Source organism: Gopherus evgoodei, chromosome 6 (assembly GCF_007399415.2).
Source record: "Gopherus evgoodei ecotype Sinaloan lineage chromosome 6, rGopEvg1_v1.p, whole genome shotgun sequence".
NCBI classification, from domain to species: Eukaryota; Metazoa; Chordata; order Testudines; family Testudinidae; genus Gopherus; species Gopherus evgoodei.
The window spans coordinates 114899493-114920125 of NC_044327.1; the positions used below are offsets into that span (position 1 = coordinate 114899493).

Consider the following 20633-nt stretch of genomic DNA (forward strand, 5'->3'; position numbering starts at 1 on the left):
AAAAACATATTCAAATCTCCTATTCTTACTGCTGAAACACTGGAATTTAAACATAAGATACTCTACTTGTCCACTTGTGTCTGCAGCCTGCTGGAAATGTGTAGCAAGAGATGTCTCATCTTGGAAAACTTCATTGCACTCCAAACACTTTAGACTATGTCTACAGAGTTTTGATGGATCTTCATCTAGAGGCATAGCTGGAATGATAGGTGTACTTGCTGGGGCTGATATTACTGTTCCAGTTATGCCAGACTGTATCTTGGTTACAGTATGTGTGCCAACTCCCATAGGGCTTTGAAGAGTAGAAGATGCAACAGTATTGCTTGAAGGAGACGCTATCATTTGATCTGCTGGGACTGGTTTTAAAATCAAATGGGAGCACTGCATTACAACTCCTTTTTCCTTATGTCCACGAGCATGGGAAAGAAGACTGCATTTATTGTAGAAAACTAAATTTTTTGTACAATGGTTACACGTCACTTCAATTCGCACACTCCTCCTATCATAATGCTGTGTCAGACTCTTTTCGAGAGCAAACGAATCACCACATTCCAAACACTTGTAACCACGTGTTGGTAACGTTATACCTGCATTGGCAGGAGGACTGAGGTTTGGGACGTAAACTGGGACGGGATTAACACTACTCAGCACCTTATTGAAGGCTTCCACTACAGAACTCTGCAGAGATGATACCACCTGGACTCGCGACACTTTTTTAGAAGGCTGTGAGGCTGCTGCAGAAATTATTGCCTGCTTTATTTGTTGCTGAGGTTTTGTTAGCACTTGGCGGAGTTCAGAGGTGGTTTGAGCACCTTGAGGCAGAAGATTAAGGTTGGCAAGATGGACTGTCTTTGGCACAAGTTTAGCACTGGCTAGGCTTGATGCTGGCACCACAACAGTCTGCTGCTGTATAGCATTAGCAGCTTTAATAATGGCACTACTGGCACTTTGCACAGAAGCAGCAGATATTACAGTGGCTTTCACTGTAGTATTGTTAGCAAGCTTCAGATTAATAACTTGTGAACCTGCTGTTTTAACTGCTGAAACTGGGAGAAAGGCAGTAGCCACAGGTTTAATAGTGACCTGTTTTGGTGCAAGTTCTGCAGATGCAACTGCATTAGTGACAACTGCTGACTGGAGAGGTGTCCTAGGAGGAGAAGAAAGAACAGCAGCAGAAGTTGGAGAGGATAGGAGAGATGTCATGGAAGCTACCATGGAAGCAGTTTGCTCTGGCTTTTTACCAGAGTCCAAATCAACTTCTGGCAACACCCTTGTAACTGTTCTCTTGATTTCCCCAGAGGAAGTCTTGATGGTTTTTATGCGAACTTTTGGAATGGCTGGCGTTGACCCTGCAGGAGAAGATGGAGACCCTTTGCTGCTGTTTTCACTTGATACACTTCGGGGACTATCAGGTTGTCTTATAGATGGTTTTTTAGCACCATCAATAAGACTCTGAGATTCAGGTGATTTTTCAATAGCCCGGGGACTTTCATTCATGTCTTTTGGTAATGGAGAAGATTCTCTTGAAGTAGACTGTAATTCGTTACTAGTATCTGTAGCTGCCTTTTTAGCACTCAGTGCTGCAATTGCAGCAATGCATGAAGAAAGCTTTGCTGATGACTTTGCTTTGGACTGTGAAATGCTAGCAAGATTTGTTTCACCTTTTTCAGTACCTAGTTTTCCATCAAGTACCCTGTTTTCAGAATTGTCTTTTAGCAATTTGTCCTCTATTTTTCGGGCTTTGAATGGTTCATAGACACTTAAATTCACTGAGTTTGTTTCTGTTTCTCTTTTAACACCTTTGTTTTTATCTACATTACTTGAAACTGGAATTCCAGGTTTAATCAAGTTTTCCCCTCCAAGCATCTTTAGTTTGTCATATTCCTGCTGAGAAACTGATCCTGTTAACACATTTGCTCTGAAATTTGCACGCATCTCTTCTTTATCTGGAGGATCATCCACTTCTATTTTTTCATCATCATCAAATTCTTCAGCACTTGAGATTGGGCTAAACTGGTTGAAAGCTGAGTCTTTCAGAGTACTCTCAGAGGCTGACCCCTCCTCTTTCAGACACTTCCCTTCATCTTTACCATAACTTTCAAGAGCAGATGCTGTTAGAAAACCATTATGTAAGCCATTGCCTGTGGAATGGTGGCCATCCTTATCCACTCCTTCAGAAGAATCAATATTACGTACATTTTTCACAATGACGCTCACACCAACATCTGATGATGATGGCACATGAGAATCTTCATCTGTGTGAGCATTCTGTTTTATGTGGTTTTCATGATCATCATGTCCAGACTCAATAGCTGCTTTAGGATCAACCATGTCTGGGATGTCAAAGGCTGCAAGAAGGTCGTCAAAGTCGGGAGTCTTCATATCCCCCATGTTCATGTATTTGTTTGGAAGCAAATCTGTAAAAAGAGCAGAAAATCTTTATATCAGTATATTAAAACATCAAAACCATATTTTAAAACAATATATATAATAAAAATAATGCCCCTATACATAGTTTGCAAATAGTTTTGCGAAGTGTTACCATACACTTATTTCACCCATGAATGTACAGAAGTGTTATAAATCACAATTTCTTTTCAGAAATTAGAAATTATACAATAGCTGTCCAGGTCCAAGCGAACATGCCAAATGATTACACTGTGAGACCAGCACAAAAGAAGTCTTTGGGGATTATAATTTTCCCTTTTATTTTAGATTTACACTTTCCTTTCAAAAGCACCCTACTCCTGTGTTTAAAAGCCAGACACCTCTACATTATAGAACTTAAAAACCTAGATCTCTTATACATTTGTACTTTTCACAGTTAGGCAAATCATTGAACATACACAAAGACTGTAGATCAAATGCACTTTTAAAAATGCATTGTTCCATCACACTTCCCTCTATATGACTTGGATGTCCAGAAAACTCACTTTTCAGTACAGCTATGAAACAGTTCCATCAAGATTAATTCCAATTTAGTCTATATATTTAGGCTGATAAATTCTGCTGCAAATAAATAGACAAAGGAGTAGAGAGGGAGGTGTGTTGCCCACTATTTGACATCTATTGACTAGACAAGATGGGTGATGTCATATGTTCTACTGGACCAACTTCTGTTGATGAGAGACAAGCTTTTGAGCTACACAGAGCTCTTCTTCAAGTCTGGAAATGGTACTCAAGAGTGTCATAGCTAAATACAAGATCAAACTATTGGTGACAGTCTTGAGTACCTTTCCCGGACCTAAGGAAGAGCTCTATGTAGCTCAAAAGCTTGTCTCTGTCACCAACAGAAGTTGGGCCAATAAAAGATATTACCTCACCCACCTGGTTTCTCTAACACATTGGGACCAATATGGCTACAGCAACACAGCATATCTAGTGACTGAATCAATTAAGGTCATGAGGTCTTTGCAGTCCTGGGCATTTGAACTGTCTTCACAGTAAACAGTTAACCTCAATAAGCTATTTCACAGACTATTTCCAGTCACCCACCATGGACCCGAATCCTGCAAAGATTTACACACTTGCTTAACTTTAGGTACTCTGAGTAGTCCCATTGACTGTTAAGTACTTTTGTTATGGTGGCTGCCCTTTGTTAACTGTGACACTGTCCTGCAATCTTTCCTTTTTCTCTGCAAGAACTAGGCAGATTGAAATTCCTTTGAGTTTACAAAAGGGTGGGTTATTAACTAACTGCCCCCAGAATATTTTCACAAGGTTAGAATATGAGGAATACCTGCAAAGGACCTTTTGCCCTCCCTCTACTCTAGGGTTAAAATCCTATTAACTGAACTGCTTTTAAACACATATCATACCAACATCGTTTGCCTGACCAATGGATGTAATGCAGTAACATTTTTCAGACGGTCTTTAAACAAACACATCCTAGACTAGACTTCATCTGACAAAGTGGGTATTCACCCACGAAAGCTCATGCTCCAATACGTCTGTTAGTCTATAAGGTGGCATAGGACTCTGTCACTTTTCACAGATCCAGACTAGCACGGCTACCCCTCTGATACTTGACATCCTAGACTAAAATACCGTATTGACCTCATTTGTAAAGTAATGATATTTGGGAAGACAAGCAAGTTTTCGCTAATGAAAATAGAACATTTTTGGCTGTAAGGAAGCAGACCTGGAGATTGTAACAAAGCAGCAAAAGCTCTCTAATCTCAGGGTTTGTCCTGGGAGCTTCAGAGGGACAAAAGTTCAACTACAGCCTTTAGAATACTGAGTGATGGGGATAGATCTGCCTTGTGCAAATTCATAAGCATCTGAGAAGATTCTTGGCTAAGGCCTTGTCTACCCAGAGGAAACTTACCAGCACAGCTATTCTGAAATACTAATACCCATGTAGACACTCTATTCCAGAATAAAAGTGATTTAGCCTGGAATAACTACTCTACTTCCAAAATACTTTGGAAGCAAAGTAGTTACTTCAGAATAAAGTTATATTTATTTCAGAACAGTGTGTCTACGCAGGGATTTTCTGTTATAGCTGCCTGTCAATTTCCCCATGCACACAAGTCCTAACTCTCTGAAAACCTGATATGAAAGAGTCAGGAGCTTGAACTTAGTGGCACGCTTACTTCCTGTGCAGGATAGGCAGAGGGCTCTGCTTGCTACCATTAAAGGAGCTGTTTGACAGGATAAAATTAAAAGAGAGTACTGGGTCCTGTCACATATAGTGAACAAGAGCAGTGATGGATCAGACAATGCTACCACATTTGCAGGAGGGGTCAGGCCATGGGCTCCCACCTGAGACAGAATGAAGTACTAGTGACATTTTTATTGCTTGTGCTCCAGTGCTTTGATGAGCACATGGTATGCAGAACAAGTTGCTACTTACTGAACGAGGGCTCTCTGGCCATAACTTCAGCACCTTGTACTATTTGCGAGTATCATCCATGTATATCACTAGGGGAAATCACACATTCCTCTTTATTTCTACTAACCAGAAATCTTCACTCACTACTCACTTAACTCCTTCCATGAATACATATATCTGGTCTAAACATAATATCTAGACTTTCCTTCCCATCTCAGGCCATGGTCACAGCATAGGTATTTGGGGCGGAAAGAGGAAAGAAGCTTGATTATTGAATTCTGGCCCTTGTATGTAAGGGGAACAATAAAATAGCTTTGCAGGGGCTCCAGCTTTGTTAGCGTTAACCATGAACATAACACATCACAGATAGTTAAAATACAACTAGAAGATGCCTTTGTTGGAAGAACGCAGTAGTTCTCAACTATTTCATTGACAACCTAACCGAGAAAAACAGGATGTTGGGCCACAAATTCACAGGATCTCCTAAAGACCATATACACAAGTTTTGGTTTCCAGTGGAATTTAAAATATCTTAATCTCCCCATGGAGAGATATCACTAGCCAGCTGCTCAGAATAGGTTTATTGAAGCACACTCAGGATGCGATACAAGTAAAATAAAATAAGGTATTAAACAAAAATAAAATAAACAAATTTACCAGGTTATTGTGGTGGTGATAGTGGTGGTGGTTGGGTTTTTCTTTTTGTTTGGGGGACCGTTTGTTTTTGAAGAGGAGAAATAGGATAGGACTGTTTGAATGGGTTTTTTTTCTTTTTTTAAAACAATAATTCTGCATACAGGTACTACAGTATGCAGCTCCGTGACTATTCAGTAGCCTTCCTGCCTCTCTGGTGCTTACATCTGTACTGAAATATCCAAAACATGTTGTTTCACGCCTTTATCCTCAGGACTTTATTCTCCACATAATCAGCCAGTTGGGCTAGCCCATGCCTATATCTTTCATTTCTGGTATACAAAGAAGATTCAAAGGTCTGAGCCTTAGGGGATGTAAACCAGTGCAGCTCCACTGAAGTGACCTATGCACTCTCTTTCTCAAACTTACCACAAAAGAGAGCTTATGTATGTGTGCAGCAATGAAAATGTAAACCAGGACAAGACTTTTAAAAGTTTAACAGAGACCTTAAGCCCCATCCCTGTTTCAGCTGTACTGATGCTGCTACTCACTGCTACAGTTCTCTTGAGGTATTTAACTGCAAAAGCTGAGGATTCTGCTCTTCACCTTAAATTTGACACTTAGTTCAAAATTTGCTTTTTGACACCAGTTGAGTAAAAATGGTTCAGGATCTAAAAATGAATCTATCCTAAAGCTTCAGCCAGCATTAAAATCTGTTTGGCTTAACTAGTTTTAGAAACAGAGAGTAGCATTTTAGAAAAAATGTTCCCCATGTAGAACAGCCCTACAAGTCTTGTGCCGCATCCGGAAGAAATCATCACTACTTTGAAGAATGACAGAGGTTTCGCTAATATGACAGATTATGTTCCATGGATCACCCAGAAGGGCTCCCCAGACCATAGCTTGAAAAGATGATGGCGGTGGGGGACAGGACTACATTTCAGATAATCAAGGCTGAGTTGCAACAGAATTGAATTGTTTGCTTGTGACATTTAAACATGTGTGTTCAGTTTCTGTAACTCATTTTGTGTTACCAGATGACTGAGCTCCCTTAAAAGTTTTTCAGATGTGTTGAGATGTGATTTTTACAGATGAACTGACCATCCATCCTGAGATGGGCTACAGTCTTGTTATAGTAAGTACAAGTGTTTGGGAACAAAATAATGCATGTCTAATAGCTGTGTTTGGTGCCCCGATACACTGGTGATGGACACCTTCAAAAGGAAAGGCAGATAATATAAAAGTCTAAAGACCGGGGAAATTGCCATTTTGTCTGTACAGTGACTTGAGGGTTCAATCCTGCTACTTTTGAAAACCCACATGTCTACCATTAAGCTGATAGCTACAAGTATCTCAGGCCATGGTCACAGCATAGGTATTTGGGGTGGAAAGAGGAAAGAAGCTTGATTATTGAATTCTGGCCCTTGTATGTAAGGGGAACAATAAAATAGCTTTGCAGGGGCTCCAGCTTTGTTAGCGTTAACCATGAACATAATACGTCACAGATAGTTAAAATACAACTAGAAGATGCCTTTATTGGTCCAATCCTGCCACTTTTGAAAACCCACATGTCTACCATTCAGCTGATAGCTACAAGTATCTCAGGCCATGGTCACAGCACAGGTATTTGGGAAGGAAGGAAGTTTCCACTCACCACCCCACACACACTGCATCCAGGACTGCACCTATGTCCAGATATCTTACTGATGCTTGGGTATTTACATGCCTCTGAAACATCAAGCATAGGCCACTTCTGGAGATAGGATACTACTGGGTCTGAGGTATCTTTGGTTTGATCTAATATGGAAAACCCTATGTGCTATGAAAATCAGGAGACAACCTTGTGCAGTCCAGGAATTTAGCTGTCATATGGCAGGCAGTCATCTGAGAATCACATTTGCAAGTATACTTGTAATAGGATTTGGGTAGCCTGGGAACATCAGCACTTCTACTGTACACCACTATTGGCGAACCAACAACTAGCCATTCCATGGCAAGATATGGCTGACAATTGTGACAGTTGAATTGACTGCTCAGCAGACAAACAAATGAGAGATGCTGGAGACTTTCCCAGGGTTTAAAAGGGAAGTTTTAATATAAATTAGAATTTTCATATTAAATGTTGCTAGTATTTAATCTAAGCAATAATTTTTTATTTTGTACCTGACAAAAAACTCTTTTTAAAAAAAGTAACCCTAAAATTCCTCACTACTAAATAAGCTCAGCCATCACCACATTACGTTTACTAGCCTGCCACCTCAGATCGGTTCAGTTGCCATGGACTTTGCAAATGCTACTGTGGAGGTAAATAATCTTTTCTTCATAGTCACAGCATAGGATTTCAGAAATCCTTTGTGCTCTGATAGAAGAGACTCTGGACATCCATGCTGGAAACAGTACACAAAGAAGTGGATGCAGCTAGAACTTTCAAGGACAGCCTTTAGTGGACCTATAATCCATGTTCCAATAGCTATTAGGAAGACAAAAAAATATCAGATATCACCATCATGTTTAAAACATAGGATTGATGTAGCAAATAATGTCAAATACAGTGCTGAGGTCAAAGACGAAAATAATGTAGTGTAAGGGAGGCAAAATCAGAACAGTGGGAAGGAGTGACTGACCACAATAAGGAGTGTAGGTTCAGTGCTAAGGAAGAGGCAGGAGATATTAAAATGGACTGAGGATGTGGTAGGAAATGATGTCATTAAAAGATAAGATCACTACTTCCTGTACTGTACTGAGAAACATTAAGTAACACATCGTTAACTTGGGGATGGGTGGTGGTTTTGTTCTGGAGGCCAACAGTGGTATAATGGTTGTAATTTTGAGAATTAACAGTGTCTTCAAAAAAAGGAATGGGGAATGACAGAGGTGATAATAGAGAAAACTGGATACAGAGAAGAAATGGTTCTCTTTGTCGGAAAGATGTCATGTGATGAGGGGAGTGGCACCAGAGAAAGAAGAACAAGTTGCTGATAGCTACAGGAGATAAGAATTAAAAGGGTTTTCACAAATATAGCAGAGAAGGGAGAATACTTCTATTGAGAAAAAAGAACCATATAAAATGAGGACGACTAAAAATGGCAAGGTATGTGAAATCAGTTTTAACATCTGTCTTTAACAAGAAAAAAAGTTTGGAAAATTAGGAAATAATAAAGAGGTTGAAAAAATACCTATAAATTAGAGCTGTCAATTAATCACAGTTAATTCACGCATAAGCTAAAAAAAAATTAATCACAGTTTTAATCGCACTGTTAAACAATCGAATTCCAACTGAAATTTATTAAATATTTTTGGATGTTTTTCTACATTTTCAAATATATTGATTTCAATTACAACACAGAATACAAAGTGTACAGTGCTCAGTTTATATTATTTTTTATTACAAATATTTGCACTGTAACAATGATAAACAAAAGACACATTATTTTTCAATTCACCTCTTACAAGTACTGTAGTGCAATCTCTTCATCGTGAAAGAGCAATTTACAAATGTAGATTTTTTTTTGTTATATAACTGCATTCAAAAACAAAACAATGCAAAACTTTAGCGCCTACAAGTCCACTCAGTCCTACTTCTACTTCAGCCATTCGCTAAGACAAACAAGTCTGTTTACATTTATGGGAGATAATGCTGCCCACTTCTTATTTACAATATCACTGGAAAGTGAGAACAGGCATTTGCATGGGACATTTGTAGCTAGCCTTGCAAGGTATTTACGTGCCAGATATGCTTAGCATACTTGTAATCAGAACTAAATATACATAAATAAATATAATGTGAGCATTGTGCACTTTGTAATCTTGTAATCGAAATCAGTATATTTGAAAATGTACAAAACATCCAAAAATATTTAAATAAATGGTATTCTATTATTAACAATATATTTGAAAATGTACAAAACATCCAAAAATATTTAAATAAATACTAATAAATGGTATTCTATTATTAATAGTGCAATTAATCATGCAATTAATTTCGCAATTTTTTTAACTGCTTGACAGCCCTACTATGAATAAAAAGCAAGAATTGGACTGAAAACAGGGTCGATAAAAATGAAGCTTTTTTTTAAAAAAAAATCAAACCTGGATTTTTATTTAAATTAAATGTTTTTTAAATAAACCTATTTAAAATCAATTTGCAACCAACAACCTATATTATAGCCCAAGCTTCTTATATTAAAATTGTGTAAATTAAATACAAAAAATTAACATTCAACACTGAACTGGAGGAACTGGCTAAGCTCCTGGAATCAGACTGTTGAAATGCTAAATCAACTTTTGACAGGAGTAGCCTCTTCTGCAGCAGCACAGAAAACAATGTATTTGTTTAGTCAACCAGTTCAATTCAATGATTAGTTCATTCAAAGTTAAGAAACCAACTGGGATTTATTTTCCTCTTCCAATCTATGGGGGAAGAAAAAAAACTAGGTGTGAGAGGATGAGATCTACTCGTTTTAAAATCCTGAAGGACATGATGACCAAAAACAATCAGTTCAATTTATTAACTATAGACAGTACTTCCTCTGTTTAATAAATTGGTTAGTTTACAGTGCAAAGAAATCTTTCATAATTTTTTTTTGTTATGTATGCACCATATTTAAGGTAGTTTTATTTAACAAAAAGTTTTAAAATACTGGTGGTGTGCATTTTTAATTGATCTGAATTTCTATCCAACTAGAGCTTGACAGGCTCACATGTTAAAAAATTAACCATCTAGTAAATAAGAAATGCATTATTCACCATTTTCTAACATACGCAAAATGTAAAAAATAAGAATTTGAATATATATAACTTACACTTTATGTAACAGCTTAATTAATGTGTATAGATAGTGTATCCTCCTGGTTACCAAAAAGAAGGATCAAATTTAATATGAAGGCTACATTTAGTTCCCAATCAAAACGTTTTAACAGTTAACAAATAACGTGAATTAATCTTTCTTTAGGAAAATAACTAAAAAGTACACATTCAAAAGAGGATTAAAATTAATGATTTAAATCATGATTGAAGTAAGTGATCTGAAATTGCTTTGATTTAAATAAATTCACTTCTTGAAAATAATACACAACTCTACCTCACTAATTCATACTTTCCAATCTGCATTTCTTGATTCAGAATAATTCACCTTCTCAGTAAAGACTGTTAGCAAAGTATTATACTCAAGATTTTATTACTTTTACAAAACATACTGGTGCACTGTAGCATATAAACCAGTGTTTCTCAAACTGGGGTCGCCGCTTTTGTAGGGAAAGCCCCTGACGGGCCAGGCTGTTTACCTGCCCCCTCTGCAGGTCTGGCCGATCACTGCTTCCACCGGCCGCGATATTCGCTGCACCGGGCCAATGGGGGCCAATGAAGTGGCACAGGCCGAGAGACATACTGGCCGCCGCTTCCAGCTGCTCCCATTGGCCTGCAGCAGCAAACCGCAGCCAGTGGGAGCCCCAAACAGCCGGACCTGCGAACGGGGCAGGTAAGCAAACTGGCCTGGCCCACCAGGGGCTTTCCCTGCACAAGCAGTGACCCCAGTTTGAGAAACACTGATATAAACAAACTACACTTTTCAAGCACAAAAAGTACATTTTGAAATAACAGTAGCCTTGTTCTATTGTTTGTGCACTTAATTACAAATTTACAAAATTAATTTATTCAAAATTATAGTTCCAGCCATTAGTGCAAATTACTGAATTCTTCTGTATTCAAATCTGGTGGTCCAAATGACATCCATTTGTGTTAAGGAAAGTATAACTTACCGAACCATTGACAATAATTTTTTAAAAGCCAGAGAATTAGGGAGACATTGAAGATTAGAAACACTTGTTTGTCTAGTTGTCAAAAAAGATAAGAAATGTGACCCTGGTAATTGAATCTGGAAAGTGTGATTTCTATCCCTAATGAAAAAAATATGGACCAAATACAGTTAAACCGATAGTAATCGACCACTCAAACATCGACACAAAAGATGGTAGACTTTTAATGAAGAGGGCTGAGAATTCTATTTTAAAAAATTAATTTGGCCCTACAAAAATAATTAAATCATATAGATGATACTAAAAATAATCTGCTTCTAAATAGGGCTGTTGATTCATCCGTTAACTCATGCGATTAACTCGAAAAAATTAATCGCAATTAAAAAAATTAATCGTGATTGCTATTCTAATTGCACTGTTAAACAGAATACCAATTGAAATTTATTAAATATTTTGGATGTTTTTGTACATTTTTATATATACTGCATTCTATGTTGTAACTGAAATCAATATTTTTATTACAAATATTTGCACTATATAAATAAAACAATATTTTTTCAATTCACCTCTTACAAGTACTGTAGTGCAATCTCTTTGTCCTGAAAGTGCAACTTACAAATGTACATTTTTTGTTACATAACTGCACTCAAAAACAAAACAATGTAAAACTTCAGAGCCTACAAGTCCACTCAGTCATACTTCTTCAGCCAACCATTAACACAAACAGATTTGTTTACATTTACAGGAGATAATGCTGCCCTCTTCTTATTTACAATGTCCCCAGGAAGTGAAAACAGCCATTTGCATGGCACTTTTGTAGCCAGTATTGAAAAGTATTTATGTGCCAGATATGCTAAACATTCCTATGCCCCTGCATAATGTAAATAAAGTTGTTAGTCTGAGCAATAGGCTGAACAAGAAGTAGGACCGATCAGACTTGTAGGCTCTAAAATTTTACATTGTTTTATTTTTGAACGCAATTTTTTTTGTACAGAATTCTACATTTCTAAGTTCAACATTCATGATAAAAAGATTGCACTACAGTACTTGTATTAGGTGAAGGGAAAAATACTATTTCTTTTGGAGTTTTTTTTTTTTTTTACAGCACAAATACTTGTAATTAAAAATAAACATAAAGTGAGCACTATAAACTTTATATTCTGTGTTGTAACTGAAATCAATAATTTGAAAATGTAGAAAACATCCAAAAATATTTAAATAACTGGTATTCTAACATTGTGATTAATCACAATTATTTTTTTAATTGCTTCACAGCCCTACTTTTAAAACATTTAATACAAATGCTCATACTATTGTAAAAACCAATTTTAATGTTAAAAAAGTCACCTGTAGCTGAAACACTGACTTAACTGCATGTTATCCTACACATATAATAGATGAAATAAAAACATAGTTTGTTATTTTTAACAGCTGTTTTGAATTTCAGTATAAAAATATAAAGAAATGTACAGCACCAAGTCCTAGACGACGACTAGGGTTCCTAGTCACTACTGCAATAAAAATAAAATAAAATAAAATAAAACACACAAAATTAGGCAAAGTGTAGAACCCTGTGCACAAACTACAGTGCCCATCCAGTTATTTCACCCACTCAGATTTCTGAGCCAATGTACAGCCCTACTGACTTCAATAGGTCTCCATACCAATGCAGATTATGTCTGTGTGGAACAGCTTGAAGGACCCGAGTCATGTGGATAAAGCGAGTTTAAGGACACTAGTTCAAAGACAGCAGTTGCCCTTAGAGAAGGCGCTGTTGTATTGGGACGAATTCCAGGCAGTTTCAAATCCATAATGAAGGGTGGTTTCTAAACAGAAATAACGGAAAATTGTAAAATGCTTGATATAGTTATAAATGTGGCTTTTAACACAGTCTTCACAGTAACAAGAGAACAAATTAACAGATAACTGAACCTTAGCAATAAGCAGCAGCAAAGAAACATGATTTTTTTCTTTTGTTAAACAGAATTACAAAGTTACTAAAGAGAATGCAGCATCAGAAATGCAAAAGACAGAAGTAGTCCCGGAGCTTGTTAAGTTTCTGGCTCCATGTTTGTTATTATTAACACAGGGATGGGAGGAATTTCCTATTTATAACCCAGTACAAAATTTATTGCAAGCTATGGGCACCAACATATATCTGCTAATACCTAGCGCTGTGGCATAAGCTCCTCCAGACACACACCACAAGGGATTCAAGGCATAGGTGCCGACTCCATGGGTGCTCTGGTGCTAGAGCACCCACAGGGAAAAATTGGTGGGTACTCGGCACCCACCGGCAGCTCCCCGCCCAGCTGACCTCTGCCTTCATTCCGCCTCCTCTCAAATGCGCCATGTGCCCACTTTTTCCCTCCACTCCCAGTGCTTGCGCCATGAAACAGCTGTTTCACACAACTCGGGGGGGGGGAAGGGAGTGGCACACTCGGGGAAGAGGCAGGGCAGGGGTGGAGTTGGGGCGGGGACTTTGGGGAAGGGGTTAGAATGAGGGCAGGGCAGGGGTGGGGAAAGGGTGGAGTCAGGGCAGGGCCGGGGGGGCACGAGCCCCCACTGGTGCCGGGGAAAGTTGGCACCCATGATTCAAGGAAATACAAAGAACAATGAAACAAGCATTTAAAACTAAATTTTTACTACAAACTCACACATGCTTACAGAGATGTGCCAGGGTGTATAAAATAAGAACCAATACTTTCACTTTTAATACACCACATTGTACAAATCAGGCATGCCACATCATAACAAGTCCCCAGTAAACAGAAAATTGTCCACTGTTGGGGAGGTTAAGTGTAGTCCATGGGTGACAAAATCAATGTCTGGAGTACAACCAGGAGGTTGTATGCAGTACAGAAATGTGCCAAGAAGATGGGGGAGGACGGAATGTGTGTTTACGCATAGTTCCTGGGTAGATGCATTCAGAACAGCCTATGAGTGCTGTACAGAGCTGTAGGGAGACAATCATCTATGTGGACAATTGTGCAGCATTCTGTTGATTCCCTCATGAATTCTGATCCAATCCTGGGCACTGAAGCAGCACTTTTTCCCTGTAGTAGGGACTCCAGATACTCAGACAAATTTCAGGGAAGGGAATATTTTCCAGGCCCTCCTCTATAGGTCAACAGCCCACTCCACTCGTACATATGCTGTTCTGTCAAGAAACACCTCTGTCTCAGACACAACTGTCTTGCCACCAGCAGCTTGGAATAAAATCCCCCTTCGCCATTCTGGGACCTCTAGGATTGGTGATGTCCTCAAGAATGTGGAATGCCTGAAAGTATAGAGAAGGTTTACGTAGAAAGCTACACCAGCCCTTCAACAATCCCCAAAAGGTCAAGGAGCTCTGTAACTTTTAAACAAAATCATAGTAAATTGTAACTTACCATTGTCTGTGCAGTCTCTTCACTGTGATTAACTGAATTTTGTCAAAGGAGCTTCTGGGAGCTGAGGCATTCCTCTCAGAATCTATACGAGCTCAGGTTACAAAAGATCATTTTTAGCTTGTTGTTTCACGAGGCACTGAACCTCTCTGGGAAACACAAATAATAATGCACACAGTCTGATATCTGCTTTTAGACTCTTCCAGCTCTGACGGTCCTGCAATGTCTGATGGTCCTGCCACCTCAGTAGCATAGGCCCACTCCAGCAAGCCCCTGGGATGCAGAACTGTCACAGACCAGTCCAAGCAGAAATGTTTTTGGACATTCTGGACCAATAAGCAGGTGCAGTGCCAGAGGGAGAAAGATTTGCGGCAAGTGGAAAGACACAGGCAGGCTGCAGAGCGAGAGGACAGAGTTTCAGTACATAAGGCAGGTGTGCAGCACAGTTTCTGGAGGAGGAATATAAAAGTTGAGGAAAAAAAGAAAGAGCTCAGCCGAAAGACCTGTTTGAGACCTTATGCTTTTAGTCATCAGAATACAGCCTCTTGCTGCACCTGCACCATGGCCGTAGTCCCCCTCTGTGGTTCCATGTGCTGCAGACCGGGAACACTTTGGACAATTCCATGGTTGACTGGCCCATGCAATCAGGACTTAACAGCAGTTGGATACGGCAAATCTACCACATGCAGATCTCCAGTCCATGCTGGCCCCCTCCTCCTTGCATACATACAACCACTTGCTGACCTCTGCCCCTGTGAACAGCTCCGCCCACCTGCTGTGGCACCAAGTACACACTAAAGGTAGAAGAAAGGCAAAGGAGAATGGGGGCCAGAGACACTCAACAGTAGGAGTTGATAGTGCGATCAGTTCCAAACAATTTGGTTTAATATTGTGTGTTTCTAATAAATCTTCAAAAAATAAAGTTTATTTTACTACGAAATTTTATTGGCATCACTGCATTATATCATGTAATGTGTACTTCAAATAATAAAAGGTTATCACATAAAAAGGGACAACTCGGAAGTTGTACGCAATCATTATTTCTCAATAAATTTCTCTAAATCAAGCCATACTCTAAAATCCAGTGCTTGCTACTTCATAAGCTGTCATTATATTCATAACTACAGTGCACGGCTATCAACCTCCCACATACATTTCATTGCAAGATGTAAAGACTGTGCAAGCATATTCATAAATTTAGTATTCTCCCTCTTCCATAAGTCCATGATGTGGGAGCACCGAGCATCCCTGATTTGTGTGCCTAGATGCATACTGTCCTAGCTGTGATAGGTGGACTTTCTGGTTGATTGCACCAGTTCAGCAATCCATTACTGTAAGAGCTCCATGGACAGGCACATGGCTCACCTTTGGCATCACAAGTATTATGAAGAGCACAGCAAGCCACAATAATATGGACAGCATTCATGACAAAGGCTTCCAAATGTGTCTGTAAACAGTGCCAGTGGGATTTCAGTCTGCCAAATACACATTTAACTGCCATTCTTCATCTGCTAAGAATATAACAATGTTCTTTTGCTGGTCCCTCTGAGATCTGGATATGGTTTCATACTCAAGGCAAAAGGGGATATGTGAGGTCCCCCACGATAACAGTGGGGGCAGTAACTCCATTTACGATAATGTCATTTGGTGGGAATAGTATCCCAGTCTACTGTAGACTCCTGACCACCAGAAAACCATGGCATCATGAACTTTTCCAGAGTAGCCCATACTAGCATCCATAAATAGGCCTCTGTGGTCCACAAGGGCCTGCATAATAATGTAGAACCCTCTGCAATTTATGTACTCACATGTTCCTTGAAGAGGGCAAACAATGGGCACATGAGTCCAGTCCATGGCCCCGGCGCAGTCTGGAAACCCCATTCTCTCAAAACCAACAGTTACTTCAGGAATATTGTTTTGGCCTGTTTGGGTAAACCACAAGCCTGATTGGCACCGAAACCTCCATGAACACTTTACCCACAACTGACTTTCCAACGCCAAACTGGTTAGTAATGGACCTTTATTAGCCTGGGTTATAAGCCAGCTTTCAGACGGTTATAGAAACCGACTTCTTGACTCGTATGACCGCACATATGCATTTGTTGTGATGCTGGAGGGTACGGCAAACTGCTCACAAAGCTCCAGAAATTTAACTTTCTTTCTGCGGAAGTCTGGACTCACTGCTGGTTATTCCGGGTCTGCATGATGATGTGATCCCATTAATCTCTGCTTGTGGCTGGGCTCTAGGAATGCGTATCTACACAGACATCAACAGCTACACCAACAGCCACAAACAGCATCAGCCAGTTCCATTTTTCCACGTCTATCATCCTCCTCCTCCTCCACCATAATCTGCTGCCAGAATGTCCAATGGCATCTAATGGATGCTCTGCCCATTTGCTGAAACAGGAGTGAAAGCGTAAGCAAGAGAAGCTCTTCAAATGGTGGCTCCTCCCAGTATTACTGCTCCTGTTGCCGGGAGAATGCAGACCCAAAAGATAATTTGGCAGGATCTGTTGGGAACTTCTTGTACATGCATGGTGGACAGCCAAGTTTTCCCATGCTGCGGAATAAACCAAAGCCTAAAGCAGCCACATCTGGAGAGGGTGCTAGGAAGCCTGGGATAGTGGTTTGACTCAGGTGTGACTCAGTACTGCAGTTTGGAAGCTGGAGCCCTAGGTCTGAGGCCGAGCTCCAGACATTCTAAACCCAGAATCAATATGCAGCGTGGAGGTTCAAGGCCTGGGCTTGCAAACCCAAGGTTCATAGACTAACCCTTGGCTTATGTTGCAGTGTAGATGTACCCTGAAGGTCAACACTGGACTGCAAATTAAATCTTGGTTGTGCAGTGTGATCTGGTAGCAAAAGAGGACAATGCATCTTTATGATAAATGTTGTAGGCTATGTCTACATTGCCATATAGGAGTGTAATTTCCCTGCTCGTGTACACATACTTACCCTACCTCTCATTGAGCTAATACGAGCACAAAAAGCAGTGTAGCCACCGTAACACTGGCAGCAACAGCGGAGGAACAGTTGAACCATGCCAAATATATACCCACCCAGGTGGGTATGTACTCAGCACGGCTCAACCATGCTTCTACTGCTGCTACTAGTCCTACTGCTATTTATACTTGGACTAGCTTCATAGGAACTAGTGTGAGTAGTGTACATGAGGAGGGGAATCACACCCTTACCTTGCTGATACAGACATAAAGGCTTCATGTAAAAAACCAAGAAGGTTAGTAGTCTCAATATGGCTTTGATATAGCAACGTCTAGAATATTAATTCAGTACTGGACCCTCATTACCAGAAAGATACAAAAAAGTTCACAGAGCAAAAATGATGACAGTCAGAAAGAATAAGGGTTTAGAGACTACCATAAAACTACTGTAAAAAGAAATGCAGAGGTGAGCCAAGATCAACAATCATGGACATCAAAATAATTTGTCTCTACCTTAACCATGTCTGTCACTCCTAGCAATTAATGTTCCAGAGGGAATTTTCTGTATACGTTTCCTAGTGCTTGCATAAAATTGGGGATTAGAGGAGAGCTAACAGACTGATGTTTAATCCAGATAAACCTAACGTTGGTAAATGCAAGACATGGCCATAAAAACTGAAGATTATATGCACATTTGCAATTTAAGGATCCTGCTAGATCCTAGGCTATTCAGATAGGAGCTGTAGCCAGATATTCCATCTGTTATGGTAAGATGACTGACTTTCTTTCATTTGAGAATCTTGCTACAGCAATACATGCCTTTGCCACCTCAAGACTGTATTAACCGGCTGTGCTCTAAATAGAGATACATTTTGAGACCATCTAGAAACTGAAGCTAGCAAAGAATGTGGCAACCTACTTATTGGCCATGTTTCTCACTGACAGCACATGGTATCAATGCTCCCAGATATGTTCTGGCTGCCTGCTGATTTCAGAATGGACTTTAAAAGGACTTTTAAAAAAACTTAAAGCCCTGAAGAATTTGGGAACTGCCTATCTGAGATGATTTCTCTGACTAGAATAAACCTCTGCATGTTAGATCAGTGAATATGCTCAAGCCCGCTTTGTTTTTAAAAAATTGGTGGGGCTTTCTGGCAGGTTATTATTTTTTCCTGAAGCATCCTAGACTCAAGAACTTGCTCCACTCGGTCTGCCAGACCCCAACATTGATGATTATCCAGGCATGCTGAAAAGTCCATAAATGCTCAGATATTTGGGAAGGGAGCTAGTTGAGGGAGAGAATGAAGTCACAACGTATGTGGGAGTTATTATAGGTTCATTGGCAGTGGCTGTGTTGAATGCGATAATGTGAATTTTATATATTGTACTGTGTATTTTATAAATATTAAAAGTGCCCAGAGCCAAGGATAGACTCTTTGATTATAAATGAAAATAGACCATTTTTAAAGTTCATCCAAATCACTGAGGACATTTGTGTTTTTCATCTGGTCTTCTATTTTCTTGGCCTTATACTGTTTCTTTAAGAATCAGAGATGGGGATTGAAGATTTGCATCTGCAGCAATTCCACCTTTGAGGCAGCAGTTGATACCTGTATTAGGCTTGGTCAGGGAAGCTATTGCAGAATGGACAGCAGTGATCAGAAAGGAGGAATTAGGATAAGGAGAGGAATGACACCTTCATGGGCACAAATCCTACCTATATAAATCAAGACTGGATTTTTTTTAAAAGATATGCTAGAGTTCAAACAGAAGTTATTGGATTGAAATAGTAATTATTGGGTGAGGTTCTTTGGCCAACATCCTTCAGGACTTCAGCATAGATTAAAATGATAGTTAAACAGTCCCACCTAGCCTTAAAATCTATTTCTTCCTAGGCAAACACAGCCAGTTTAACATTTCTGGAACACAAAGCTATATGTAAAATGTCCATGGATGAAAATAATAAGTTAGAATTGTCGTTTATCATACACCAGCAGGAAGCAAAAAGAAAGCAACTGAAGCCTTGAATAACTTATTAGTAATATAATCATAGTGCCTTGGAACCCCTGTGAAGGACCAGGATCCCATTGTGCAAAGCGTGGTACCTACAGAATAAAAAGACAGTCCCTGCCCCAAACAGCTACACTGCTTCCTTTCCTTAGTGCTAAGTATAGATCTTCTCTTCATCATCTGTAAAGGAGGTAGGAGACATAAAAGCTACTAAAACACCCACTATGGCAGATCCTTGAGACTTTGAGGACTAAAGATATTTGCAAGCTATTACATCTGCTTATGTATAGTGGATCTGCTAGTGTGCTTGAACTCAGTGAATTCCCTTTGTAGACCAACACTCAGTTACATTTCTATTCAGCAAGGTCTTCGCTGAATTGCAAATTAGCATGGAGTCTACACTGGTTGGCACACCAAAGGGAGGGACAACATGTTAACGGGGAACTCGCCTTCAGTACATGGCTAGAAGGAAATTGTCATGCTGCTTAGACCCCTTGGCTTTGTGCTATGTATTGTCAGCCATGATTCAAGGTTGCCTTACCAGAAGGACAATGCTGATGTTCCTCAAAGAGAATATGTAAGGAGAGATACCAATTACTAGCTAACCCCTCAAAAATTCTAGAAATTTAAGAAAATATCCATTTAACTGATTTGGGGAGCTCTGGGAGAGTTAAAATCTGTTTAGTTTAAGATTTTCTTTTAATTATACATTTTGAACTTTTTACATATGACAATAGCACCATAATAAAAGTCCTCAGATAAAATACTGTGTAAGACTGAAATTGTCCACGTCAAAACAGGAATTTTGTTCCTCCCTCACTAAGAATTCAGTTAAGTTTGCTTCCAAAGCTGAAAAATGGCTCAAAAGAACTTGCATGCTGTAACATTAGGCGTGGTTAAGGTTAAATGTTTAAACTTCACCAAAAGAGTACATAAGGCATAGTTCTAAATGTCTGTCAAAAGAAGGTAGATCAATTCCCAGTACAGGTGGGTAGGAATGGTGAGCCTGGATGCTTGGTGAAAAACATCAGGTAAAACAAAGTTTTCCCTGATTGAACTGACCTCGTTA

The 20633-nt window shown here is 39.4% G+C and overlaps 1 protein-coding gene across 6 annotated transcripts in view; it reads right to left on the bottom strand.

Annotated features, from left to right (window-relative positions):
• The window catches only part of ZNF532 (zinc finger protein 532), a 97139-nt gene that overhangs the window by 45862 nt on the left and 30644 nt on the right, over positions 1 to 20633 (bottom strand). For 4 of the 6 annotated variants that reach the window (XM_030567494.1, XM_030567497.1, XM_030567496.1 and 1 more), the window contains exons 3-4: positions 12885 to 13046; positions 67 to 2417 (exon numbers count right to left, since the gene is read on the bottom strand). In XM_030567494.1, the coding sequence (XP_030423354.1) occupies positions 67 to 2397 (2331 nt within the window). In that variant the 5' untranslated portion in view covers positions 2398 to 2417; positions 12885 to 13046. The remainder of the gene's footprint in view (positions 1 to 66; positions 2418 to 12884; positions 13047 to 20633) is intronic. The other 2 variants (XM_030567493.1, XM_030567498.1) reach the window with 1 other exon arrangement.